This window comes from Syngnathus floridae, chromosome 3 (assembly GCF_059516105.1).
Source record: "Syngnathus floridae isolate MCC-2025c chromosome 3, RoL_Sflo_1.0, whole genome shotgun sequence".
Taxonomy (NCBI): domain Eukaryota; kingdom Metazoa; phylum Chordata; class Actinopteri; order Syngnathiformes; family Syngnathidae; genus Syngnathus; species Syngnathus floridae.
Genome location: NC_142415.1, coordinates 728,540 through 756,354, shown reverse-complemented (window position 1 = coordinate 756,354; position 27,815 = coordinate 728,540). Strand labels below are relative to the sequence as shown.

At 41.9% G+C, this 27,815-nt stretch overlaps 2 protein-coding genes and 1 long non-coding RNA gene across 6 annotated transcripts in view; 1 reads left to right on the top strand and 2 right to left on the bottom strand.

The window, feature by feature from the left end:
• Positions 1-2,660: 2,660 nt before the first annotated feature.
• LOC148400046 (tubulin alpha-1C chain-like) lies at positions 2,661-6,815 on the bottom strand. Its single transcript, XM_088371235.1, has 5 exons — positions 6,645-6,815; positions 5,665-5,689; positions 4,880-5,102; positions 3,912-4,060; positions 2,661-3,836 (listed from the first exon to the last, which is right to left on the bottom strand). The coding sequence occupies exons 2-5, from the start codon at positions 5,665-5,667 to the stop codon at positions 2,859-2,861; spliced, it is 1,353 nt and encodes a 450-aa protein (XP_088227361.1). The 5' UTR covers positions 5,668-5,689; positions 6,645-6,815; the 3' UTR covers positions 2,661-2,858.
• A 12,028-nt stretch (positions 6,816-18,843) lies between these two features.
• Positions 18,844-22,612, bottom strand: LOC148400045 (uncharacterized). Of its 3 annotated transcripts, XR_015857688.1 has the most exons (4): positions 22,212-22,612; positions 21,737-21,969; positions 20,544-20,704; positions 18,844-19,718 (listed from the first exon to the last, which is right to left on the bottom strand). It is a non-coding gene; the product is annotated as an uncharacterized LOC148400045 (long non-coding RNA). The 3 variants fall into 3 exon arrangements; XR_015857689.1 differs by having other exon boundaries at positions 18,844-20,704; positions 21,725-21,969; positions 22,212-22,611; XR_015857687.1 differs by having other exon boundaries at positions 18,844-20,704; positions 22,212-22,605.
• The window catches only part of LOC148400041 (SH3 and multiple ankyrin repeat domains protein 2-like), a 267,857-nt gene continuing 261,754 nt past the window's right edge, over positions 21,713-27,815 (top strand). For both annotated transcript variants that reach the window (XM_088371807.1, XM_088371808.1), the window contains exon 1: positions 21,713-22,067. The gene's annotated coding sequence lies outside the window, so the exon portion shown is untranslated. The remainder of the gene's footprint in view (positions 22,068-27,815) is intronic.

The window sequence follows — 27,815 nt, the reverse complement described above, 5'->3', positions numbered from 1 at the left end:
GAGCGGCTTTGTCATTTGAGGAAAAGTTAAAGAAGTTAAGAATAAATTGTACTGATTAATAATTGTTTTTTTATTTGACCTTTACACCACAATTTCACATAGCTTAATATAAATATAAACAGAATAATTGTATTCTTCTAATTACCAGTACCAACTATTTAAAATAAATAATTTAGTGCATTTTACAATGGAAGAAAATTGAGCAGGTTTAAGTTATCGTAGGTGTGGCCCTCTGACACAACTCAGGTTTTTCATGTGGCCCCTTGTAAAAATTAATTGCCCACCCCTGCTCTATACAGTCGTCAGGCTCCCCAACAATAGCGGTAGCAGTTTGCATTATTTTATTACAATGTTTTTCCTTATTCAGATTTGTTTCAAGGCTACAGTTAGTTAGACTTCACTTTAATGGTTAACGCAGTTATTGAAATGTTGTTGTTTTACCACAGTATATTGGTTTATTTACATTTCAAAAACCAGAAGCCATCCGTTTACAAATCTGATTCCACTTTAGTTTACATATTTAAATTTTCAGATATTAAGATGTGATACAGTTTTTGCATGACTTGAATGAGGCAAAATAACATGCTTTTTCTCTCGAATATATTGTTATAATCATTTGTTTCAAATGTGCTGTATTTTTTTTCAGTATGAAAAATAAATTTCGTGTTCGTCTTATAATCTGGGCCGTTTTATATTCGGGCCAATACGGTAGTACTTGGATGAAAGTGGGCCATCACGCCCTCTTGAGCTACCTTTACTTTATGCTTGTTTGTGGTCTCATTTCAGTTTTTTTTTTCTTATCTTTGGGGTCTTTATTCACCTTCACTGTGAAACACCCATTACTAATGCATTATTGATGTTAGTAATAATAATAATGATAATTATCACTTTGAGATTATGGCTAAATGTATGCTTACCTTAGACTGCTCTATCTGCATCAAAATTATAACTTGATAATTATAACTTCAGGCGACACGGTACTGCACTGGTTAGCACGTCTGGCTCACAGTTTGGAGGGTGCCAGTTCGATTCCACCTCCAACCCTCCCTGTGTGGAGTTTGCATGTTCTCGTCGTGCCCGCGTGGGTTTTCTCCAGGCACTCCGGTTTTCTCCCACATCCCAAAAACCGATTGAGCACTCCAAATTGCCCCTAGGTGTGAGTGCGAGTGCGGATGGTTGTTCGTCTATGTGTGGACTGTGATTGGCTGGCAACCAGTTCAGGGTGTCCCTCGCCTACTTCCCAATGACTGCTGGGATAGGCTCCAGCACGTTCGCGACCCCCGTGGTTACAAGTGGTATAGAAAACGTATGGATGGATATTTATAACTTGAATTGTAACTTCATCTATAAGCAGGTAGTGAACTGAACAGTTTTAGCAGCCGCATCATGCCAATGAACTGCCATCGCTGATGTAGTATTTTAAAAATATATAAATAAACTGTTCATTTCATTTTCTGCCTTGAAATAATGGCCTGGATTTCACTCCTCAAAAGACATTCAGGACATCGGTGCCCCTTTTTAAAAAAATATATTACGATAAACTTGTTTCTAATACACAAATACATGCTGCATAACCTGACTTATTTTTTTTAATATTCATAAAAAGAATCAGCATTCTCTTTATGTGGATTTTTTTATGCATTCTAGTGGGCATCAATTGTATGCGGATTTTTGCTTATTGGTCCAGTGTACTCTGAAATTCATGACTTCTCTCAACCCTCTTCCTCTTTTAGCGAATTAAAAAGCAAGAAAATATCCAAATCTAAATATATTATTTTAAAAGATCAATAAATACTGCCCTAAACATGACTACCTTTAATGAAAATCTTCTGATATCTCGCCACAGGTTTTTTTGTCGGTTCCTGTAATCGTCCCGACCCGGGTCAAGTGCCAACTAAAGGCCTCTTTATACCCATACAACAACGGCCGCATTGCATCACGTGGCCGACACATTGTGTTGTGCGGCACTTTTACAACTAGTCTGCAACACAAGATGCTCTCAGGTCAGCTGATGCGCGTAGAATGCCATCATATCTCAGGATTGGTCCGTTTAATCACATGCTGCGATGATGTAATGCTGTCAGCTTTATTGTCGTTACACGTCACCAGGCAACGAGATGCAAACAGGCTCATTCCCCAGCTATGTTCCACAAGGCCTCTATATGTCACCAGAGAGGTGAGGATTTGCACCACCCAGCTTGCGGTTTAAATTTAGCTATCTTGTGGATTTGATATTAGTCAGTCATAGATGGATGTAAATGAGAGAATCCGTTCACTTTCAAGGGAAATATTTTCCCCCCTTTCATTTGTGCAACCCCGCTGCGGACCACCTTTAACCAGGCAGTGGTTGGGGATCACTGATTTACATGATTACCATGCATGTCATTTCATCCATAATGTCCTTTTCCACCAAGATAGCAATGTAAATACATATCGATAGTTACATGACAAACTTTTTGAATCTACTTATTCTGCCTTCAATTACATCTCCATGTAGATTATCATGTTGACAAACCTAGTGTAACTATCTGACTTTTTAACAATTTCTTTGTAAGTTAAAACAAACTAGGTTGGTTTTCTCAAATCATTGTGATGGACTGCGGTCTTCAAAGATGTCTGGCATCTTGACGAGAATGTCTGGAATACAATGAAGGAGACCATTTAAATAACAAGAATGGTAATTTCTTTTAATTGTCAATTTTGTCCAAAATGCATAAACAATTTGAAGGAAAAAAGGTATTTATCTTTTAGTGATCCAACTAATTGTCTGGTTTGCACAATCAAACTAATCAGCAAATACATTCAGGATCACAGAGGAAACAACATTGTTTCCTGCAATCTAGTTCCTTTGTACGTCTTTAATATTCCTCTCCTTCCTCCCCCTGATCATCAACTGAGTCGGCCCCAACCTCCTCATAGTCCTTCTCTAGAGCTGCCATGTCCTCTCTGGCTTCAGAGAATTCTCCCTCCTCCATACCCTCCCCCACATACCAGTGAACAAAAGCGCGCTTCGCATACATCAGGTCAAACTTGTGATCGAGCCGAGCCCAGGCCTCTGCAACGGCTGTTGTGTTGCTCAGCATGCACACAGCTCTCTGTACTTTGGCCAGGTCACCACCGGGAACCACGGTGGGGGGCTGATAGTTGATGCCCACCTTAAAACCAGTGGGGCACCAGTCCACAAACTGGATGGTGCGCTTGGTTTTGATTGTGGCAATGGCGGCATTTACATCTTTGGGCACCACATCGCCACGATACAAAAGGCAACACGCCATGTACTTGCCATGACGAGGGTCACACTTCACCATCTGGTTGGCTGGCTCAAAGCACGCGTTGGTGATATCAGCAACAGTTAATTGCTCATGGTAAGCCTTCTCAGCAGAGATGATGGGGGCGTAGGTGGCCAGAGGGAAGTGGATACGAGGATATGGTACCAAGTTGGTTTGAAACTCTGCAAGATCGACATTGAGGGCGCCGTCGAAACGAAGGGAAGCCGTGATCGAGGAAGTGATCTGACTGATCAATCTGTTCAGATTGGTGTATGTAGGACGCTCCATGTCTAGGTTTCGGCGGCAAATATCATATATGGCCTCATTATCCACCATGAAGGCACAGTCAGAGTGCTCCAGGGTGGTGTGTGTGGTCAAGATGGAATTGTAGGGCTCCACCACAGCCGTGGACACCTGAGGTGCTGGATAGATGGAGAACTCCAGCTTGGATTTCTTCCCGTAGTCCACAGACAGACGCTCCATCAACAGGGACGTGAACCCGGAACCGGTGCCACCGCCGAAACTGTGGAACACCAGGAATCCCTGAAGGCCGGTGCACTGGTCAGCCTGGTGACACGGAGGGACATGAATCGAACATCACATTTGTATTTGTAATCACAAGTTCTTGACTTCAGTGCTCACCAGTTTACGTATTCTGTCCAGCACAAGGTCAATGATCTCTTTGCCGATGGTGTAGTGACCACGGGCGTAGTTATTTGCGGCATCCTCCTTGCCGGTGATTAACTGTTCAGGGTGAAAGAGCTGCCGATAGGTTCCCGTACGCACTTCGTCTGAAGAAAACAAACCAATGCCTCAGCTTTATTTTATGTTAATTTCAAGATTGAACTTTTGTAATTCCTCATAGAACAGTCTACATTTTTTTTTTTTAATGGGGAAAAAAAAACTGAAAAACAAAACACGAATAGCCATCAAATGGCAGCAGTGAGTGTCTCTTGGATGAGTTCACCATTTATCAAAACAATGTGGACGCTTCTGAACATGGCGTCTCTGAATTCGACCGTTACAATCAGCCTTTTACCGTCAGTGGTGGTTATCGTTAAATCAAAGACAGAGGTGTCACATGAGATAAAGTTTAATTAAATTTCAAAGTACAAATGAACTGTCGTACGTAGTGTACATATGCACACGTGCATAGCATGATGCATGAACTCACTAAACTACTACTAAGTTGCGTGCAAATTGTTTGATTCAGTTGATACACCGATGATATTTTGTTTCAAAAAACTTTTTACTGTTGCTTTTGGTATTTTATAAACAAAAAGAACTACAGATGTTTGAGGCGTCACTAAAAACTACGAAAAGCTTTTGTGGACGAAAATAGAAACCGAATCATATTCTACTGATTACTAAAAAAAAATTAAGGTAAAATTATTTTGGAATTAACGGGGCTAATCTTTTATTTGGTAAATTATGTGTGATAGTTATAAAATACTTTGAAATTATAAAATTCTGTGAGCCTTGAAAGATCAGTCATAAAGCTTTAAATTGGACAGCACAATATATGTTCTTTTATTTGGAGGGTGGAGGGGGCCTGGCATTAAAAGAGTGAATGTTTTGATGTGCAGCAGTTCAGAGCTGAGCTAGTTTACCGATGACTGTGGGCTCCAGGTCCACAAAGACAGCTCTGGGGACATGCTTTCCCGCTCCGGTCTCACTGAAGAAAGTGTTGAAGGAATCGTCTCCACCTCCAATTGTTTTGTCACTGGGCATCTGTCCGTCCGGCTGGATTCCATGTTCCAGGCAGTAAAGCTCCCAGCAGGCATTGCCAATCTGAACGCCAGCCTGTCCAACATGCACCGAGATACACTCACGCTGTAGGAGGGAAAAATTATGTTAAGGCCATTTAAAGGTTATAATATATTGTTACAAGTTGGGTAACACATTGGGTTATGATTTTCTAAGCAGTTTAACAAACGTTAATTCTCCGTGGCGACCCTTGAAAGGACAAGCCGTCCAAAAGTCCACAAAGTCGACAACAAAAGTTTCCAGGGGAATTAATGGTATGGTGATTCATGGTACTGTATAAAAATATAAGGAAAGAATAATCTTTACAACAGTTAATCAATTTTATTGTCCCAATTGGCCAGACAAGGTAAAATATGGATTGTTTTCATTCAAGTTTGCGTAAAGTCCCCTTAATTTGTTGATTTGCTTTCAGTGGTCCTCACTGGGAAGTGTCTTATTGAATATTTCCTAAGTTCCACATCTAAGTTTCCAATGGAAAGTTTTCAGCACCTTTTTAACATTGGTTCAGAAGTAATCTTTTTCAAAAGAAAAAAACTAGTGGCACAGTCTGCCATATGCCTTGTCAGTTTATGAAATAAAAATTTAAACAACAAAAGTCTCAAAGGGAAATAATCCCATGCACACTCACCATATTTCCTTAAGGAGAGGAGTTTCTGAAAGAATAAGCAAGTTTGGACAGGTGAAAACCATGTGATTGAATTCATTTAGGCATCAAGTGATGCATACTGGAGTAAACATTAGAGCAAGGTCACCTACATGGTTTTGTCAGGTAGCCCCCAAGGACCACAAGTAGCCTGCAAGCCTGTCCGAGAACTAATAGTTGTGATATTCTAGGCATGTTGTAGAAGTTTTCATTTGAAAATGTGAACATGTGCAGATTTTAAAAAAAAATGTTTTTATATTCATTGGTTTTATAATTGTTAAGAAACATCAGCAATTCATTGGTTTTGTCATTGTTAGCAATCATGAGCATGATCAGTGTCTTCACATAATTTAATATAAAAAAATTATCAAAGGTAATTTGATCAAATTGGTTACTTTAGAATTGTATCAACTGGTCAAACTGGTAGCCCTCCGGCATTTGTTACGGAAGACACTTCAAAAAGGTTGGTGAGAGTTGGTTAGAGATGTTATCAGATCCTCACACAAAATACAGTACAAACCAACCTTGGACAGAACCATCACCATAAACACACAAATTAAAATCTGTGGAAATCTCTCTAGACCAAAACTTTGACGATGAACTGTAATTCCAGTTGGCGATTCAATGACGGAACTTTTTTTTAATGCCTTGTTATTGTAAATATCACTTTTTAAATTACACCACCCAACTAGATGATTGAGTCCATTTCGACAAGCTATCCACCTTTTAAAAATAATGACTCGGAAGTTTTGCTTGATCTTTGCATGCTAGTATTCAAAAACTTGTATTAGCAGTAGCAGCGCTCAGTGGCTTCTACTCTAGGGCTACAATTGATTGCATCGTTTAGTCAATAGTTATAAAGGACAGTACTCCATTTTGAATATTCTGTAGCCATGGGATTATTTTAGTAGACGGACAACAAAGACCAGAAATTCTACAGTATTATAGTAAATAATTAAGCTTACCGATAATCAACTCCCGAGCAATCAGTGTCTGTTAATTTGTGATGTGGTTTGACTGACTTTGTAAAAGAGCAGCAAATACTCTTATGGATGGTCAAACGCTGGCTTTGCACAAAGAAGTTCCAAGCGTATACAAGCTCTGAAGAGAAGATGCCATAAAAGAAAAAGAACGTCATAAAGGTTTCGGGTGGAGTGACGTCATCGCCATGTGTTGTAACTGACCACGCGTAACTGACATTTGTGCACGTGACAAAGACTGACATATGAACAGTCACGCGTATGTCAAATATGGAACGCCGTCATGATACGACGTATTCGGAAACAACCACTTGCACTGCTGTCTCAAAGTGAATAATAATGATCAAATTATTAATGATTCGTTCTTAATGATTCATTCTTAGTATGCGTTATTTAATAAATTATTGATTACTAATCAGTTATTATTCAATTTTCTGTCTCAAATATTCTTCCCGAAATTATTATCGGTTGCAGTTTGCTGTGGTGAAAAACTACTGCTTCATATTAGAGCTGTGTCGAATATTTTTCATTCATGCAGCTGTTTCAAGTAACCAGAGAGTAATAATATGAATAAAATGGGTTCCGAAAAGTCCCGCCTAGCTACAAGAACAGATATGCTCACTCCTCACTGATTAAAGTACATAACCATATAATTATATTCACACATTAAATCAATAAAAGGAACATTTTAAGCATATAATTATACCTACACACTAGATCAATACAGAAGACATATTTTCAGTTCAAAAGAAGACATAACTAGACATTTTTTGATATGTGATCAACTAAGTGGTAAAGAGAAATGTTTTTATAACTTCTGATATGAATTTGTGTGCACTTTAAAATAAATCTCTTTTGGTATATTGCTTGATATTATGACTTATTATTTGCCTTGTTCTTTTATTGACTGGTTTTGAACAGGTTTGGTCTGCAATCACCAATATTGTATTTGCAATGCTGTTGTCTGCTTGATCATCTTGGTTTCTGGCTTCCCACGCGTCTTGGGAAGGATTCGTAATTTTAGAGTGTCAAGTATGCTTGCTTCTTTGGCGCATGTGACGTTTACAGGTAACCACTAGATGGCAAAGTTTACTCATTTCAAATCCCTAAAAGCTCTAACCTAGACCAGGGGTCTCAAACTCCAGTCCTCGAGGGCCGCATTTCTACATGTTTTCCAAGTTTCCCTCGTTAAACACACCTGATTAAATTATCAGGCTCCTGCAGAACATGAGGATGAACTGATCATTTGAATCAGGTGTGTTTAACGAATGCGGCCCTCGAGGACTGGAATTTGAGACCCCTGACCTAGACACTGACCACATTGCACGTTGCTGAATACTACTCTGGTGAGTAGTAAGGATAACGGACAAGTGATTTGAAACCCCCACTCCCTAAAAAAAAAACACGTTAGCGGCGCTGGTCCTGCTTTTTTCATTGACTGATTCTATGTTTTATGGCCTTGAAGTGTTTTTCATAGAAAGAGTCACTTTAATTATGACTTTACTATTGCGCTAGTGTACTTACAAATTTGTACACTACCACTAAAGCAGGGGTGCCCAATACGTCGATCGCGATTGACCGGTTGATCGCCTGGCCACTACTGGTCGATCGCGTGACATTAAAATGTTTTTGGGGTTTTTTCGCACTTGACGCGTGCGCAAACAACAGCACTAACGACACAACACTAACACGCTAGCTTGCGAGTTCCCTCCAATTGTCAGAGCCCTGTTTTTTCTCTTAAACTTAAGAAAGGGTATAAAAATGTATGGGGCAGCTGGACATAGTAAAAAGATTAAAAAAAAAGTATCACTTCATAGGGAATGGGAGGAGGACTTTTTTTTCACGATAACATATATATATATATATCCACTAAAAGAGTGGGTAGATCTTTGTGACTTGGTCATTTCAAAAGTAGCTCGCGATCTGAAAATGTTTGGGCACCCCTGCACTAAAGAAACAAAGCATTAATCTATAAAAATGCCACGAAAAAGAAGCAAACCATTTTTAGAATATACACATATTCTAGCCATGCAACAAAAGCAATCAGTTCACCACCACACTATACGTATATCGCAGTAAAGCTCACATCCTAATATTTTAACCTTGAGCCAGGTACACACAAAACACTTTTAATATCTTACCCTATTTGTCAAATGGGAGTGACCCTACTCATGACAGGGAAAATTAGCACAGGTTTTTATTTCTTTTACACTTGGTGGCATACTATAGCTGACCAACACATCACACCACACATTACTCCAAATGTGAGCGTTCTATTCTAAACTAAACATTTGGTACAAACACTGACCCGTGTGGCAAAACATGGTGCCAAAGGGAATTCGGACTGCCGGAAAACTGGAAGAAGAAGGCGTAGTAGAAGTGGAAATCCGAGTCGCCACCCTAACTGTCATCTTATCTGGTGACTAAACTGACATTGCACACTCATTTCCTTGTCATTTTTAAAGTAAATAACTTGAATTAGGTTTTATACAACTGCTCAACAAAAGGAATTTGTCCTCAATTTGTAAAGTGGGTCTTTTTACGGTTGTAGTACACTTATGCAATTGTTTTTAATATTTACTATTCATGTCATATGGTTGCGGCAATGCTTAACATTTGGTAAAAATGCTGTAGTTATACAGTGGTAGTTATGACATATTGTTGTGGTGGTTTAAGAGCGCTGCCCCTGCACACAGTAGGAAGCCTTCACCTCCTTACCCCTACTGACATTCTTTTAATTGCATTCTCTGATCCCTCAAATAATTATTTACAAATATTGACCATGTTTAATATTTTATTTAGTTTTTGAAACTTATGGGGGGGGGGGGGGGGGGGGGGTAGAAAGCCACAGAATAATCAGTCCCTTGTAGTGACAACCAGTAAATGTACATTTTTCATACTGTTCCCCTCTTCATCAACTGTTCATTTTCTGTGGTCAGTCAGTGAATGGGAAACATCTGCACACTTGAGAGATAATGTGTGTAACATCTCATTGTTCAATTAATTTTACTTAAAAAATCAATATGCCAAGGTTGGTCTTCACATGGAAATTCTTATAATGGCCTAATGTAAGACTTGTTCCACTACTGTGAACAGAGGAGTTAGCTACTGTAGGCTATTGAACCAATCAGAGAACAGTCATTTCTGTTCACTAATGAAGTGCTTTATCTCACACACACTCTATGACAGGGAATTAATGATTCTCTGCTATGTGACACCAAGGGTATGATATTAAGGTTTTTAGATCCCTGGGGAAGGATGTGGAAGCCTTTCAGATAAATCTGTGGGGATGCAATCATTAGTGGCCCCACTGTGATCTCATCCTCCCAGTAGGATCGATGGCATTAAGTGCCATCCTCTTCACAATTGTCGGCCGGGTACTTTGCATGATAATGTCTGATGAATAGCCTATTTTTTCTAACATTTAATTTCACCAAAAGTGTGTAGAGTATACTGTGATTATCGTAGCAATTTGAAAACAAGCTTGATTTGCTTTATTCTTTCATTCATCTCAGTGATGAGACGATCTGCTAGAGGATGTAATGATTGTGACAGGGCTGAAATGGGACCAACAATTGCAAGATGAATACAAACCGATGGCCAGAATTTATTTTATGGCTATGATTGCAAGAAAGTGATTTAAAGAGTTTAAAGAACTGAGTGATTTCCATCTGAAATGAGGATGTTAGCCACTAAATCTGCATGTTCACATAGCTTCAGTATTATTCAATGGTGGATTTTTATGGCCAGCTCATTATCAACCAATACATTCAGGCCTTGACCTAGAGGGAGGACGAATGTGGTTTGTGTCATGCTGTCACGTTTATTTTTCGGATTTTTGTCTTGTCTTGTGTCCTGGCTTCACTTCCTGTTTTATTTTGTCAATCCTCCCGTTTCAGTTTGTGGTTCCTTCCTCTGTGCTTCTGTTGTCTTGTATTCCCTGATCCCGATTTCGTGCACCTGTGTCGTTGGGACTAATTGTCTGCACCTGAGTCCCCGCCCTTTTGTGTGTATTTAGTTCGTGTCTTCCCCTTGTCTTGTGCCAGTGTGTCTTGCCTCGTCCCGACCACCTGCGATTCCTTGTAGCGAGAATATCTAGTAAGAAACCTATTTTCTGTCTCGCCTGAGTGCGACGTTTTTTGTTTGTACTTTTTGCCAAATGTTTTTCCCTCAGTAGGAGGCGCTTTGAGTTGCTTTTTCTGTCTCCCACCTGTTGGAATAAATCCGTGTAAGAAAGACTCTGCATCCGAGTCCTCTGCCTTGAACCCAGCCTGACAGTTTGTTTGTTTTTTGAACAATATATAGTCACATTGATTAATTACTTGATATGATCTCATGTTTTTTTGTTTTCTGATTTTTAAATACATACATTACATCCCAACACTGGACAATTTGTATTTCAATATGTTTTATACAATAAAAAGTGTGATAAAGACATATTTATTGGTCAATTACCTGCTCTGTAAAACGAATCATAATATTAAGTCATTATCTGTCAGTGTTCTTCAAATTATTTGTGCCATTTTCAGCCAATTATTAATTAACATGATCACATACTGTATTGTAATACAGTGTGCGTCAACATTAAAATTCTCTTCAAATGAGTACTTGTGGTTTCTGTGTTAAGTCATAGTATGTGCAGGGTCGGACACTGCACTGCAGCAACTGCTCTTGTTTGCCTCCTATCCTCTTTTTAGCCCTTCATTTTTTTCCCAGAGTGCCCTATATAGTGGCCCACTTTGCAATTAGGTCTGCTGCTACTGCTACTGTATATGTGGAGGAACAACCAAATATCTACCGTGTGAGCGTGTGTGCGCGTGCGTGTGCGTGTGCGTGTGCGTGTGCGTGTGTGTGTGTGTGTGTGTGTGTGTGTGTGTGTGTGTGTGTGTGTGTGTGTGTGTGTGTGTGTGTGTGTGTGTGTGTGTGTGTGTGTGTGTGTGTGTGTGTGTGTGTGTGTGTGTGTGTGCGCGTGTGCGCATGCATGCGTGCATGCTGTTTAAGACCATACACTGGTCATCCTGTTGTTTTATTTTACAAGGATAATTTTGATGAGTTTTTAAGTTGATTCAGGACGCAGCGTAGTATATTGATTGTCAAACACACCTTACAAAGTTCACCTCAACCAATGTTCAAATCCCAAGTCATTCAAATGGGGCTTTTTGACTACTTCTATCAGGAGGTTTGACATGCTGCTTGTTAAAACCGGCACTTGTGTCAGGAAGTTAGAGATGCTGCTTATTAAAATGAAAGGAGTTTGACTGGCCCACATCAGCACTTCATGAGCATCTAACAGGAAAAATTGTTGGATACGACTCGCCTAACATGAACCATTAGTTGCCATGGCAACAAGGTCTTCCCTTGCTACCAGCCGAAACCCCCATATTCCTCCAACCATGCATAATGCAACATTTCCACATCACTTGTGTTACTGTAAAGTGATGGGCTTCATTTATAGACTTATGTGTGGACAACAGAAATCATGCTGACTGCAACAAGAAATGTATTTTGTATATGTTGACTGGACAATATCATGTTAACAATAATGCTGGATAGCTTTGTAAAAAATGCTGAGTTGTGAATCATCCATCCATATGTCCACCCGTCTGTCCATCCATTTTAATGGCTGTTCATCTAGGGATGGAAGTCAGAAGAGAAGTTGACTGAGAATGTGATTTAGGGTCAATGTACTTGTTTAATTGACTAACTGTACCTTTCAGTCAATGCAGCATAACTCACTTGAATATTCTGATCAATAATTTCACCATTTCTAACCATTGGCGTCGTGCCTCATCCTCGGGTGCATTATTATGTCTATGTCAAAGTCTGCTTTATTGTCAATTTCTTCACATGTCAAGACATACGTACAAAGAGATTGAAATTGCGTTTCCCACTATCCCACGGTGGAGACAAGACATATTACACCCAATTGGTCCACAGACAAAACATTCAAGTAAACAATACAAAAAGTAAAAATAAGAAGGCACATATAATGAATAAATAAGAGCAACTTGGCTGAAATGGTGCAATCGTGCATACAGCAGACAGTCAGTATAACAGCGCAAAAGTACAAGTGGAGTAGTGCAAGTGGAGTAGTGCAAGGGAGCCATCATGGCCCAAAAAGCCAGGATGTTATGCAGCCGATTGTGGAGGGGGGAGAGAGTTCAGGATCCTAATAGCCTGGTGTATTAGCTCCCGCCGCGACGCCTGATCCATTTCCGCCGTTGGAGCTTGTTCCAGCGACATTGGCTCCGCGGCCGCCGTCGGACTTCGCTCCAGCGACGCCGGACCCGTGGCCGCCATCGGACTTCGCTCCCTCGATGACGGACCCGCGGCCGCCATCGAAGTTCCTCTCTGCGCCATCAGAGTCGCGGCCACCATCGGGCCCCACCCCAGCGTCGCCGGACCCGTGCTTCCATGAAGCAGCTCTGCTTCCCGTGTTTCTGCCGATTGCAGCTCTGACTTTCCGTATGCCGCCGATTGCGGTTCAGACTCTCCATTTGCCGCAGAGTGCGGCTCTGCTTCCCGTGTTTCTGCCGATTGCTATTCTGTCCCCGAGTTTCCGCCGATCCCGGTTCCGTTCCCCGAGTTTCCGCCGAGCGCGGCTCTGTTTCCCGTGTTTCTGCTGATTGCTATTCTATCCCCGAGTTTCCGCCGAGCCCGGTTCCGTTCCCCGAGTTTCCGCTGAGCGCGGTTCCGTTCCCCGAGTTTCCGCCGAGCGCGGTTCCGTTCCCCGAGTTTCCGCCGAGCGAGGTTCCGTTCCCCGAGTTTCCGTTCCCCGAGTTTCCGCCGAGCGCGGTTCGGTTCCATGAGTTGCCGCCGAGTGCGGTTCCGTTCCCCGAGAGTCCGCCGAGCGCTGTTCTGTTCCCTGAGTTTCCACCGAGCGCGGTTCCGTTCCCCGAGTTTCCGCCGAGCGCGGTTCCGTTCAATAGAGCAATAAAACTACAAGCAGAACAGGAACACTACAAGTCAGCCATAACCGATCACTGTAAAAGAGAAAACCACATCATGGACTGGGAAAAGGCCAGAGTCATCCGCACTGAAGAAAATAAACATCAGCGTTGGATCAGGGAGGCCATTGAGAGCCGCAAGCGGGGCCCGAGGACCATCAACAGGGATGAGGGAGCCTATATGCTCTCTACAACCTGGAACAGCATTCTGGAGAGGTGAATGGACACCAGAGGGCGTGACTTACCTGTCAAATCTGACAGGTGAGCCACGCCATCATCCATCAGCTGATAAAGACGCGTCACTATTACATCTGTGACACTCTGATGAAGGCGGAAGAAACCGCCGAAACATGTCAGGTAATGAACTTAAAACAAATTGTTTGATATAAAAGAAACCAGTGAAGTGATTAAAAAAAGGAAAAACAAGATGAACTTAGCACAATTAAATGATAGAGATGTGAGACCAGGGTCACTGAGGAATTATTTTGGGCACAGATGGGGAACACATCCACTCTTGTCCTCCTTTTAATAGAAAAATGTTAAAAGTTTGTCTATAATTGGGAGCACAGTGGGACAAGTTGCGCTCATCCGCCTCACATCTCAGGAGAGCAGGTTCGATTCCAGCTCCAGCCTTCCTGTGTGGAGTTTGCATGTTCTCCCCGTGCTTGCGTAGGTTTACTCTGGGTTCTCCGGTTTCCTCCCACATTCCAAAACATGCATGGTAAGCATATTGTCAGTAGTCTGAGAAGAAATTGTCTGTTTTAATTGTCCATCTGTTGGTGGCCAGCCCTGCGTAAATACACAGTCAATGCGCAAGGCTCTTGTGCTGTCACTGCTGAACCATGTGAAACCCTCCTCTCTTGGGTGTATAACTTTAAAGCAATCACTTAATTTAAAGACCTAGCACATGTCTTCTTTTAAAACAGATGTTTTCTCAACTTTAAAGTCTTCCGCAGAACCTTTTCTGTCACCTCTGTTTGAGACACAGTTAAAATCCCCTCCCATAATTAATGGTGCATGACCTAGCATGTGAGACTGCAGGCTTTCAAAGAGATCATATGGCATTTAAAAGTATTTTTCACACCAAAAGGCGCACTGGATTATAAGGCGCACCCTCATTGATTTTTTTTATTTTAGAAATTATTTCATATACAGGACTGTCTCAGAAAATTTGAATATTGTGATAAAGTTCTTTATTTTCTGTATGCAATTAAAAAAACAAAAATGTCACACATTCTGGATTTATTGCAAATCAACTGAAATATTGCAAGCCTTTTATTACCTTATTTTCCAGACTATAAGTCGCTCCGGAGTATAAGTCGCACCAGCCATAAAATGCCCCAAAAAGTGAAAAAAAACATATATAAATCGCTCCGGAGTATAAGTCGCATTTTGGGGGAAAATTTATTCGACAAAATCCCACACAAAAAACAGTCATGAACGAGCAACAACAGGCTAAACAATAGCAACAACAGGCTAAACGATAGGTATGCTAACGTGACAAACACAAACAAAGAGCTGAGAACGGGCCTGATGTAACATATAGAGTGATTAAGGACAACTATTACATGAATAACATGTTTATAAAACCATCGGTGTCACTCCAATTCATTAAATCCATCGATCATTCGATACGATAGCAACAGGCTAAACGATAGGTATGCTAACGTGACAAACACAAATGAGGAGCTGAGAACGGGCCTGACGTAACATATAGAGTGATTTAGGTCAACCATTACATAAATAACATGTTTATAAAACCATCGGTGTCACTCCAATTCATTAAATCCATCGATCGTTCTTGGTCAACAATGGCTGCGCGCGGCTGAGGGCGCTTGCACTTCAAAATATTCTACAGGCTCATATAACGATAGATAAACTATATTTCAAATAACTATAATATAAGCAATAATATTATCAATCCATCCGTGCACTTTAAATCCATTAAATCCATCGATCAAATTCCTCGTCCTTTGTTAACATCGCCGTGCGTGCGCCCTGACGTCAGCCTCGTCTTTATTCCACAGATCTAGTATATAACTGTATTGTAGCGTTAACAAAGTACAAGGATAGACGTGGGTTTGGTAAACGGCTCTTTATTCCACAAAACAAACTTCCAAGCGTGTGGCGGCGTGGACTTCCAGACACGAGAGCTCCATGGCAGAGGACCGGGCGTGCGTAATGGCCATGTCCGAGCCGCATGCACCGTTCGCGGACAGCCACTCGGCCGAGCGCCGGCCCCCGACTCAGTAGAGTAGGACCGGGCGTGCGTAAAAGCCACAATAGTTTTTCAAACCTTCTATGTCACTCCAAATCCTTAATTCCTTTAAACTCTTTGTCCTCCGTGTCTCTTAGAAATGATCACCGCTAATGATGCCGGCAGTCCTTACGTGGGTCGCGCCGCGCGGTGCCACTGACGTCACTTGAAATAGTAATCCATTGGTACATCACGGTTCTCCAAACTTTCTTTCTGCTGCTCGATTACTGTTTTCAGCTGCATATTTTACAACTTGAAGTTTGTAACCTGCAAAATATGAGTTTCTTTTTGGTGCCATTTTTCTTAAGCCCACCCAGTTGATGAGTCACGGCCAACGGTGAAATTTAGAGCGCCCTCATCCAGTTTCGTCTGAAAATATAATTTTTTTTCAGATGTAGTTTTTTGTTTTGTTTATTTGGTTGTTTTATCAAGGATAAAGTCTGCTTTATTGTAGATTTTTTTTCATATACCAAGACGCACAAAGAGATTGAAATTACGTTCCCACTATCCCTTTGTGAGATAGTACACATATGCATACAAGCAACACAAAAAACCCAAGAAGGCAAATGATAAATAAACAAATAATAATAAATAATAATAATAAATATAAGAGGAGCAAACAGACAGTGGACTTGGATATGGTGCTTTAAAGTGTTAATTGCTTTATTTGATGTTTTCTCTATTTTTTATGTTTTGAATATGTTCAAGATAAAGATATAAAAGCATGTTAAGTGATCAACTATACTAAAAATAACATGGGAAGTGGTCAACTATACTTTTAAGTGATGTCTTAATGATCAAGTAAAAATTTGTGAAAAAAAACATATACGTCGCTCCTGAGTATAAGTCGCCCCCCCACCCAAACTATGAAAAAAAACGCGACTAGTCCGGAAATTACGGTAAATTATGTTTTACAACATATTTGAACCAAAGATGTTATAAGCACAGATTATTACAAGGCACCAATTTGAGTCTTGATAAAGGTCCTGTTGAATGTAAAAAATGTACAAAGTGATTCAGCAAATATCTTCATATTTGACTCAACTCTCTCATCAAATTGTCAAAAAAAACATTATTACTAGAACTGTGTGTTTTAACCTCCACAATATAGCAAGGATCTGTCCCATTCTATCTGTTAGTGATGCAGAACTCATAAATCTTAAAGCTTACATATCCCGTTTATAAATTCGTCAGTTTTAAGTTTTACTCATTCAGTTGTGGTTTATATAAAGTGGAACAACGATGCCTTTGTCTGAATTCCATATGCCGTCGCCTTTATGATCTCAAGTTTGATATTGATAGCCTTAGGAGACATACTGTTTTGACACTGCTTATGCACCGAGACAAACAAGGAATGGCAGAGTAAAGGAGGCAAGGCGGGAGGAGGGGTTGGGGGGCTGGCTAGCACGTCGGTTCAGAAGTCAAAAATTGGTTCGAAAGTAGACGCAAAAAAATCGCAAGGCTCCGGTTCGCATCTCAAAAATTTTGTAAGTACAGGCGTTCGTTAGTAGAGGTACCACTGTATTTACAAGTATACACCCATCACTCAATCGATCAATCAATCCGTAAAAAAACAACACAGAGATTTACATAAATGCAAATTTATACCTTACACACAATAATATTATATATAATTTGTATTTTGGGACAGGTTGAGCCAGAAAAATCACATCCTACTAGAAAGGTTGCTAAAGCGTATTTAATAGCTCAACACAGCAAATATATTTCCCTCATCTTGTATTTCAAATCTTAATTGTTTATTTACACAGATATGAAGGCACCCTGAGAAACGCGGTTTATCTACAATTTCAAAGAGAAAATGCAGGCAGAGCCTTGCTGGGTGGAGATCTTACAGTTAATTACCATATTTTGCCCAAAGATTAATATAGCTCTGTAATTTATTTACTGCCCACAGGAAATTCTTCTTCTATAATAAGATACTAGTACAAGGAATGCGTAGCTCTACAAAAGAAATCTGTTATTTCCATCTGTTTCTTAGAGATCAATGAGCCCTGAATATATTTAAACACAAAACATCCACTAAGACATAAGAAACATGGAGCACATATTGCCACGGCCTCCCTTTTGATCCACCGATGCTAAATTATTATTTTTTGTCCTTATTTTTGAACTTCCATTTGTGTAATGCTTTTGTAATAAATAGGAAAGCAGTTTTGTCATTGCTACAACTATCTCAGATCCGCAACTTTCCTGGTGGATTAAGCCAGACACCTCCTTGAACATTGTCTTCATTGTACAGGATTTGGAGGTAGCTTGGCCCAGGTATTTGAATTCAGTACTTTGACGGTAGAACAGTGCTGTACAAATAAAGCTCATTTAAGTTGGAAAAAGTGTTACGAAAATGGTATCAGGACATGTTACTTTAGTGACTTAAACTTTTGCATTGAGGTATCTGGGTTGATCCCAAAGGTATTTGCTTACCCCCAAGGCAAGGAATTTAGGGATGCTCAGCCTCCAAGAATGCTGTACTTTGGCATAAGTGCATCAATAAAATGATTCTTAGTATATTAAATAATTTTCAAACATCATAATTTATTTGAATGATATAAGTGAGACAAGATCAAGATCAAGCGAGCTGTTGCCCTTCTGCCTTACTGCCCTTCCAATTTTACTGCTTGGCCTCATTTGAGGTGCAGGTTAGTCGGAGCCTATCCCTGGACCAAGATGCAGGGAAAAACCCTGGAGTGGTCTTCATTCACACATACAGAAAACCAAGGGTGATTTTCCCTTCCCCATCTGCTTAGAAAATTGTAGATGTTGACAAACTTAATACCGAACTTGTTCAATATTTACGGTGTATGGTGTTGTTAACATCAAGGTTGTGGCACAGGCTCCATGTTTGTGATGTGACACAGAACAACAGCCAACAAAATTATTAGTTAGATACAAGATAAATTATGAGTATTCAAAAGCAAAAAGTAGAAGAAATCAAGACCACACCCCAATTCAGACAAATTGGTTGTAAATTTGTCAATTTAATTGATTAGAAACATTGAAGAGTCTTGGGTCTGGTGGAATGTATGGTTCTTATTATACTACCTTGGCTAATGCCATATAGTTGAGTGAACAACAGATGGTAACAACAGTGGTAATGCAGTTCACCATTCTTAACAGAAGGCTTGTACTGGGGTTGCACAAAAGTTTGAAAACCAATCCACCAACAATCAGTAGAATCACAAAAGTGTGAGACAATAAAAGTAGAAAATTTCAGTGCTCTGAGAGAAAACTGTTCTTTTCTCCTTTCCAGTGTTTATGCAGTGCTAAAGTAATATGAAATGGCCAATTAGAGAACTCAAGCAAAAAAAAAAAAACAACAAAAAACATGTTTCCCCCACTGAAGAAGAAAATAGAACCATTTACTGTTCTCTGTGTGTGACGATGATTTCACAGAGAGGCAAAGATGAACCTAGGCAGGTGGCTTTGAAAATCCTAATCAGACACACTCTTCTTTTCCTAAATTCAGTCTGAGCTGTTTGCAAAATAGCGTTTGCACTCTGGCATTGCTGCATTTAATATATCGACGCTCATAATGAAAATGTACCTTTCCGACAGAGGTGTCAAATCCAGGTCCAGAAAGCAAAGTAAACCTTGCCATATTCTCTTTTTAGCCACAGGTGCTTCCACTCAACCATCAGGTAAACAAACTCTTGATATGGACACATAGCATGATGGGTCTTGCCTGAGGACTCAACTGGATACTAACATTTGCCCTGATCACTGTGTCCGTTGTATTAACCGCTAACCCTAACTCTATCTATCTAAACACAAGATCAGTAGAGGCTGGGGTCTACCACATCAGAGAGGATCCCAGGTGTAGGCTGGATAAAGAAGCCCCTGGAATGGTGCAACATAGCACAACCGCGTGTAAGACGCTGGCGGTCTAGGCATACATACATGGAAAGGCATAACAAGGTAGCAAGAATAGTGTACCGGGAAATCTGTACTAAATATGGATGAGAGATCCCAAAATTTCCCGTAAAAAGAAAGAAAATCTTAAATAGTAATTGCAAAAGACTTTAGCTACACCCTACGTTGCCCAAAACATTTTAAAAAACCAGACATTCAATTTGAGAACAAATTCAAATCCTATATTGAAAACTTTTAATATGCTGCAATAAAAAAGACAGAAGAAAATGAAGAAGAAAAAGGCGAAGAAGAAAAAAGCAAAGATGAAGAAGGCAACGAAGAAGAAGACCATAGCTAGTGTTTGGCTTCGTTTATTCTAACTCATTGAATTCTTTAGCGTTTTTTGACGCGGTTTGGGTTGTTACAAACATCAGACATCCAGCTATGATCCAAGCCACATGTGTCATTTTATAATTGGGGCTTTAACAAAGACCATTGCAGTAAAAGCTCCAGGCAATGATGTTTATCCTGGTGGTCGCCTGCTATGTGTTAGGTAAAAATAACTTACTCTAATCACCATTATCACTCACCATACACTGACCAATGGCAGATCCCAGGGTGGTCTGGCTTAACCGCTTGAACTGGTTATCATTTTGGTCCAATTTTAAATCCATTCACTCCTGTCGTTCTATTTTTGGACCGCTCGACGTATGTGTGTGTGTGTGTGTGTGTGTGTGTGTGTGTGTGTGTGTGTGTGTGTGTGTGCGTGTGCGTGTGCGTGTGTTTGTCTGAATGCATACACTATACCCAAACCTGGCATTCGCAGTTCTCCCAAGAGCGTTGGGCTGTTGAACTGGCTGCCTGCCACTGTTGCCACGAACAGCATCTTCCAATTCCAGCTTGTAGGGTGGTTGCCATGGCAATGACAATTTATGGCAATTTATTTGCAGGGGGCACCCTTGACGAAACCATTTCTGGAACATATATGGACAGCAAGAGGAAGTCAAAGGAAGAGAGAGAAAATAAGTTCACAGATTGTTTTCTCAGGTTGATGAATGGGCTTGGTTACAATTACAGTTTTTACTATGCAGAGTACCCAGCACCAGAACTCTCTGTATGCCTCTTATTTGAATTTATTATTTATTTATTTATATGTTTAGGCTCCTTTATTCCCTCTGATCGCTAAATATCACTCCAAATATACATACATTTTTAAATTGTTGTAATATCTTATTATTAGTTATTCTCCAGAGTCCAGTGTGTACATGCTACCCTATCCTCTCATACAAACTCAGTTGGGACAGGCTCCTGCTCACCATAAAGATAAGTGATACTAAATGGATAAATGAACAAACTTAAAATGTGCCTGGACCCTTTTCAAGAATTCATCTATCCATTTAGTTTCTTTACGACTTGTCCTCATGAAGGGGAAGTGATATCTATCCCATCTGACAGGTGAGACGTATAGTACAACGTGGACTGGTCACAATCAATCACAGGGCAGGCACATGCTGTATAAACAAGGATCTATGATTGACCAACTTGAAATGCATTGGTTTCAAATTTGTATTGCACCTTCTTAATACTTGAAGATGCATCTTCCAAACCCTCACGGGAGGATTCGAGCCAAAATTCAAACCCACAGAACCGATTGACTATAGCAATACAGTATACAATTGATCCAAGTGGGTATCCCCTACATATAAAACAGTAACTGAATTACTTAAAAAAGAACATATCTATTCAACATTTTTGGGGGAAATGACAGCAAATCATCATTCAAATGATTAATTGCCTTAATTTACTACAATAAAACAATTTCAAGCCTCTGATAGTAATGAATGGGACCAGTGCTGGATTTAGAGTGCTGTTTAAAGATCAATACCAATTGAGGTGTGAGCTGACAAAAATAGATTATGATCAACGGGCATGGATCCACCTGTATAATCCGGTGGGGTTTGTCTGATCCCTCCCTCCCTCCCATCCCCGCCAACCTCCCAGCTCACTGCTGTGTGTCTGTTACTGCGCGCCCAGTCAGATCGGATCCTCATCGGCCGGCAGTCTGGTACTTCAGATCGAATATCGGCGCGGAGACAGGGTGGTTCCTTGCCGGGAGTTCGAGTTTAAAGTCCCCACTTCTTCACCGTTAGTTCCCCGTTTGGTGTGTCCTTTGCTGTGCTGCTCGCGCCGTTCCCATAGCAGCGCTTTCCTTGGAAGTTTATCCTGGTTCTGCCGGAATCTGGTATCATAAACAACTCGTCAAGTTAAAAAGAGTTGAGAAAGATTGGACAAAAAAGACAAGGAATTACGACGAGCGGATCAAAGGCAATTGCCAAGGTAAGAGTAAATCAATTGACATATTGCATTCAAGACATTCATTTAATTGGGTTTGACAATGAAGTTCCTTGGGCACCGCGTCACGTGTTTTTTCTACGACTAAGTGTAAGTAAATATATTAACAAGGTCTTCATCGATACTTACGCGATATCTGACGAGCTGTGGTGCCGATTGCCAAAGTGGTCAAATGAGGCTTGAAAGTGGAGTTGTGTGACCGCACGGTAACTTGGTGGAAACGATGCGCCCAGATTGTTTACTTGTATGTATATTGTGTAATAATTGTGTCTTGTCACCGTGGGATAGTGGGAAACGTAATTTCGATCTCTTTGTGTGTCTTGACATGTTAAGAAATTGACAATAAAGCAGACTATGACTTTTTTTACTTTGACTTTGTTTTTAGGAAACGCCTCCACACTCATATGAACGAGCGCCATATTTGAAGTTGTTTTAATCACATTACAAGTACCGTACTTGGCGCAGTGACGTAGGCGAGCATGGATATCAACAAGGAAATAAAACACGGAAAACAGATTAATTGACAAGTTAACTGACCAATGTTACCATTATTTACGCCGATAATGGTTGGTTGAGGTTTTTTTGGTCCCACAGAATCAGAATCAGCTTTATTGGCCAGGTCTGTGCATACCAAACATGGAATTTGACTCCGGTTGATCTCAGCCTTTGTACCACATTTAAGTGACTAACAACATTCAGGTTACTAACAACATTTAAGTGGCAAGAACAGGATATTATTGCCCAATGATGTCTCTGTGACTGTATAAGTGGTGTGAGTTCATCAGAGCAACAGCCTGGGGAAAGAAGTTGTGTCTGTGTCTGCTGGCCCAGAACGCGTGGTTTAAAAAAAAAAAATCTATCTATCTATCTATCTATCTATCTATCTATCTATCTATCTATCTATCTATCTATCTATCTATCTATCTATCTATCTATCTATCTATCTATCTATCTATCTATCTATCTATCTATCTATCTATCTATCTATCTATGTACTGATCTCCCTGTGCGTTATGTACTTCGTGTACGTTGTCACAGTTCATCAGCCAGCCAAACTCATGTATAGAACACTTGAGCCAGGATTCAGAGCGTCTCGCTCCCTTTATTTCTATTCAGTGTTAAACACAACGACTGAAACTGCAAGTGAAACAACAAACACACTTAGTTTCTTCATTGAGTATTCTTGTTATCTTATAAACAATAATAAAGTTATCCAACAAAACAATGATAACTTACAGCCGTTGATTCCGTGAGCATAAGGAGAGGAGAAAGATTCGCTTAGATGATGCGAGTCACGCTAACGCAGTGGTTCTTAACCTGGGTTCGATCGAACCCTAGGGGTTCGGTGAGTCGGCTTCAGGGGTTCGGCAGAGCCACCACTGCGGAGGGCCGAACACACCTGAATGTCGTGTAAATTCGCGATAACGCATATCTGAACTGGTCGCAAGTCCCACTGATTTGCTGGTATGTCATTACTCCCCCCCCCCCCACTAAAGAGGGGTTCGGTGAATGCGCATATGAAACTGATGGGGTTCGGTACCTTCAAAAAGGTTAAGAACCACTGCGCTAACGTCTCTCAACTCATGAGTTGGCAAGTCGCTTCAACAGAAACATGCGCAGCTTCCGGTGCATTTCAAAATACATTTCCGGTTTGCTTCCGAACGACAAATAACCATTGTGTATGGTTCTTTACATAGAAAACATTTCTTACATCATGAAAACAATTCTGAGGGCAAAACACTCCCCGTCTAGCATGTAATGCTACCAACCTTTGAAACCACTTTCCTTTTTCTCAGTCCACTTTTAATCCGCCTTTTCCATGAGAAGGACCACTTCAGAAATGGGCCGCAGGTAAGTCTTCGAGGTGCCTTGGGATGATGTCCTCACCTCAACCTTCCGTTCCTTCCCATCGCTGCTCCCAGAGGTGGATATGACCATTGCCATCGGCCACTCATTCCTTGGCACTTGAGTTTGCTTTAGCAGCACAATGTCCCCAGGTTGAAGGTCGCGGTGTGTCCTGTGCCATTTACATCTTGGATGAAGAGTGCTCAGGTACTCATTTCTCCAACGGTTCCAGAATTCGTTCGCCAGCGCCTGCACTTGCCTCCACTGGCCTCTCTGAAGGTCTTTCCCCGCAAAATCGCCCGGAGGAGCAAGCAGGCCTGGCTTCTGTGTCAGTAGCATGGAAGGAGACAGCAAGACTGAAGCAGAGGGGTCTGATGAAATAGGGACCAACGGCCTGGCGTTGATTATTGCCGACACTTCCGCCATCAGCGTGCACAGGACCTCATGTGTCAGGCGAGTATGTTTGTTTTGCAGAAGCATGGAATCTAATATTCTTCGTGCCACGCCAATCATGCGTTCCCACACACCTCCCATGTGGGAGGCGTGTGGTGGGTTGAACTCCCACGTGCAGTCTTTGCCGTGGAGATAATTTAAGATCTTGTTCTGCTTTTCATGTGAGGGCCTCATCCCTAGTTCTGCACTAGCAGCCACGAAATTTGTCCCTCTGTCTGATCTGAGCTGCTTTGCTGGGCCCCTGACGGCAAAGAATCTCCGTAGCGCATTTATGTAACTGGCAGTATCCATCGATTCAATAATTTCAATGTGTACTCCTCTGGTGCACATGCATGTGAACAGAATGGCCCATCTTTTGCTTTCTGCCGCACCTCCACGAGTGCGTCGGGTTACCACTGTCCACGGTCCAAATACATCCAGCCCCACATAGCTGAAGGGTGGAGAGTTGTCGAGTCGCTCCAGAGGGGGGTCAGACATTTTTTGCTCTTCCACCTTCCCTCTCAGGTTATGGCATGTCACACAGTGATAGAGGATAGAGCTGACCAGCCTTTTGCCAGCGACAATCCATAGTCCAGCTGCCCTGATGGCTCCCTCTGTGAATTGTCGCCCCTGGTGCTTTACCTCTGTATGATGGTGTTCCACAAGCAGCCTGGTGACATGGTTTTGCTTCGGGAGGATGATTGGGTGTTTTATCTCTGAAGCATGCCTGAGGCGCCCTCCGACCCCCAGCAGGCCCTCACACATGTAGGGGTCCAGGGTCAAGATCTGACTTGAGTTAGAGACTTTTCTGTATGCTTTAAGAGCACCGTATTCATCTGAATATGCATCTCTTTGGACAGTCTCTAGCATGAGTCTCTTGGCTGCTGCAAGCTCCTCAGGAGTGCGAGGTCCGCTGCACTGATGCCAGCCTTTACATGCATGCTGTGGTGTGTCTGTTGAGACTGAGGTGGAGATTGACTTGTGAGAACGCATCTGATGTATCAGAAAGGAAACAGCTCTCAGCAAGGAGCTCCATTTTGAAAAACGCTGGAATCTTGAAGCGGTAAGTGGCTTGGTTTCGATGTGCGTAAGTAAAGCTGTCACTTGCGGTCTGACCTCCACATCTTTTTCAGGCTCTAACAGATCGAACTGAATGTGCGTGTCCAGCTTAGGAGTCTTATAAAGAAAGTCGGGTCCCACGAACCACATTGTGTCCATCAGCTGTGATGCAGGTACTGACCTGGTGGCTAAGTCAGCAGGGTTATGTTCCGATGGCACATAATGCAACTGCTCAGGAGAGGTTGTTTGGCGAATACGATGCACACGATTGTGCACGTACACAAAGAAGCGCCTTGAGTCATTACAGATGTGTCCGAGGACCACCTTGCTGTCGGAGTAGAATTTTACAGCGTCTGGTTTGTGGTCCAGTTCACTCAAGATCAACTCTGCCAGCTCAACAGCCAGGACGGCACCACAGAGCTCGAGTCGTGGGATCGTAGCCTCTGGCTGCGGTGACAGTCTAGCCTTTCCGATCACAAATCCCACTTTGCAATGGCCCTCCTTCCTGACTGCTCTTAAGTATGCAACCACCCCTATAGCCCAGTTAGATGCATCACAAAAAACACACAGTTCTGTGTACCTTGGCTCAGAGAGTGACATTGAAACGTAGCAGCGGGGCACATGGAGGCTGCTCAGCTCTTTGAGTGATGATTCCCATGTTTCCCACATGCTCGCCTTTTCGTCAGGCAGAGTGTCCCAATCCTGGACCCCACTGGACAGCTCTTGCAGCAGCAGCCTGGCTTTGATGGTCACTGGGGCGGCCAGACCCAGCGGGTTGAAGACGCTGTTGACAACTGACAGCACCCCACGGCGAGTGTAAGGCTTATCAGCAATGGCTACTATAAAAGTGAGCATGTCTGTGTTAATGTCCCAGCATAAGGCTAGGCTCCTCTGCGCAGGGAGAGAATCATCATCCTGCCCCAGCTCTCTAATGACAGAGGCCAGTTTTTCAGGTTCGAAAGCTTTCATCACAGTGACACTGTTTGATGCTATTTTGTGCAGCTTCAAATTAGACTCGGCGAGTGAGGCACAGGTACGTTTCAGCAGGTCTATGGCCTCAGACTCGATGGGCAGTGACACGAGTCCATCATCAACGTAGAAATGTCTATGCACAAACTGTGTTGTATCAGTGCCATACCTTGCTTCACTTTTCTTAGCAGCACGCCGTAGTCCATAGATGGCTACTGCAGGCGATGGGCTGTTGCCGAAGACGTGTATCCGCATGCGATACTCTTGAACCTCTTTAAACAGTTCATTGTCTTTGTGCCACAGAAATCTGAGGTCATCTCTGTGCTCATGCCTCACTAGGAATCCATAAAACATCTGCTGGATGTCCGCAGTGACAGCAATGAGATCTTTCCTGAAACGCAGCAGCACGCCAAGCAGAATGTTATTCAGGTCGGGCCCTGTGAGAAGCACTGAGTTGAGGGAGAGGCCGTGCAGTTGGGCGCTTGAGTCAAACAAGACCCGTATTTGCCCAGGCTTCTGGGGGTGGTACACACCAAAAAAGGGCAGGTACCAGCATTTTTTTGTGTCGTCAATGGATGAGGCAATCTCTGCATGGTTGTTTTCAAAAAGCTTTTCCATGAAGGAGGAAAACTGCTCTTTCATCTCAGCGTTTTTTTCTCAAAGTGCGTCGTAGAGAGCTGAGACGAGACAGGGCTTGCACTCTCTTATTTGGGAGCCAAGGGCGAGGTGACTTAAATGGTAGGGGAGCTACCCAGTTATTCCTTTCATTCTGGGCGACTTATTTTTCCATTATTTTCAAGAAGAATTCGTCCTCAAAGAACATGGCACACTTGTTGTCGCTGTCTGTTCGTTGGAAAACAGTCTGCCCGAGCTGATACTCGACTGGCAATGCTTTCAACGTATGTGTAGTGTGGCCATACTTGTCCTCCCCGCCGTAGCATGATTTCTCTTTCACACAGATGCTGTTTTTGCAAGGAATGAGAAGTGACGGACGTCCATTTTGAAGCACATGAGTTTTGAAGACGCTCAGGGTTGGCTTGTGGGCGTTGTCCAGGCAGACTTTGCCTACAATGACCCAGCCTAAGTCCAGGTGCTGGGCAAAAGGCGCGTTATGAGGACCGTTGACTTGCACGTGTAATATCTCTCCCCAACAGGATCATCATCTCTGCATCAGGATTTAGCTTGGGAATGAGAGGAACGAGATGCTTCGGGTGCGCATGTGTGAGGGTTACCTCTGGAGTTGGAATCTCAGATTTATTCTTCATTATTTCATTGCACTCAATGAGAGGTAGAAGGTCTAGGCACACACCTCCGTTCACTGCTTCGATGTGAAAGCCCGGCGCCTTCCTGCCGATCATCTCTGTGGTGCCGGCGCAGGTCTTCATCAGGTAAGGAGAGAGGCTGCTCTTGACTTTGAAAAGGTGGAAA

Bases quoted from the DNA above. Each gene is read 5' to 3' on its own strand.
- LOC148400046 (XM_088371235.1), bottom strand. The intron at 4,061-4,879 runs GTAAACTAGCTC...TGTTTTCTTCAG, and splicing joins CCTGGAGCCCACAGTCATCG to ACGAAGTGCGTACGGGAACC. The intron at 3,837-3,911 runs GTGAGCACTGAA...CCGTGTCACCAG, and splicing joins TGGACAGAATACGTAAACTG to GCTGACCAGTGCACCGGCCT.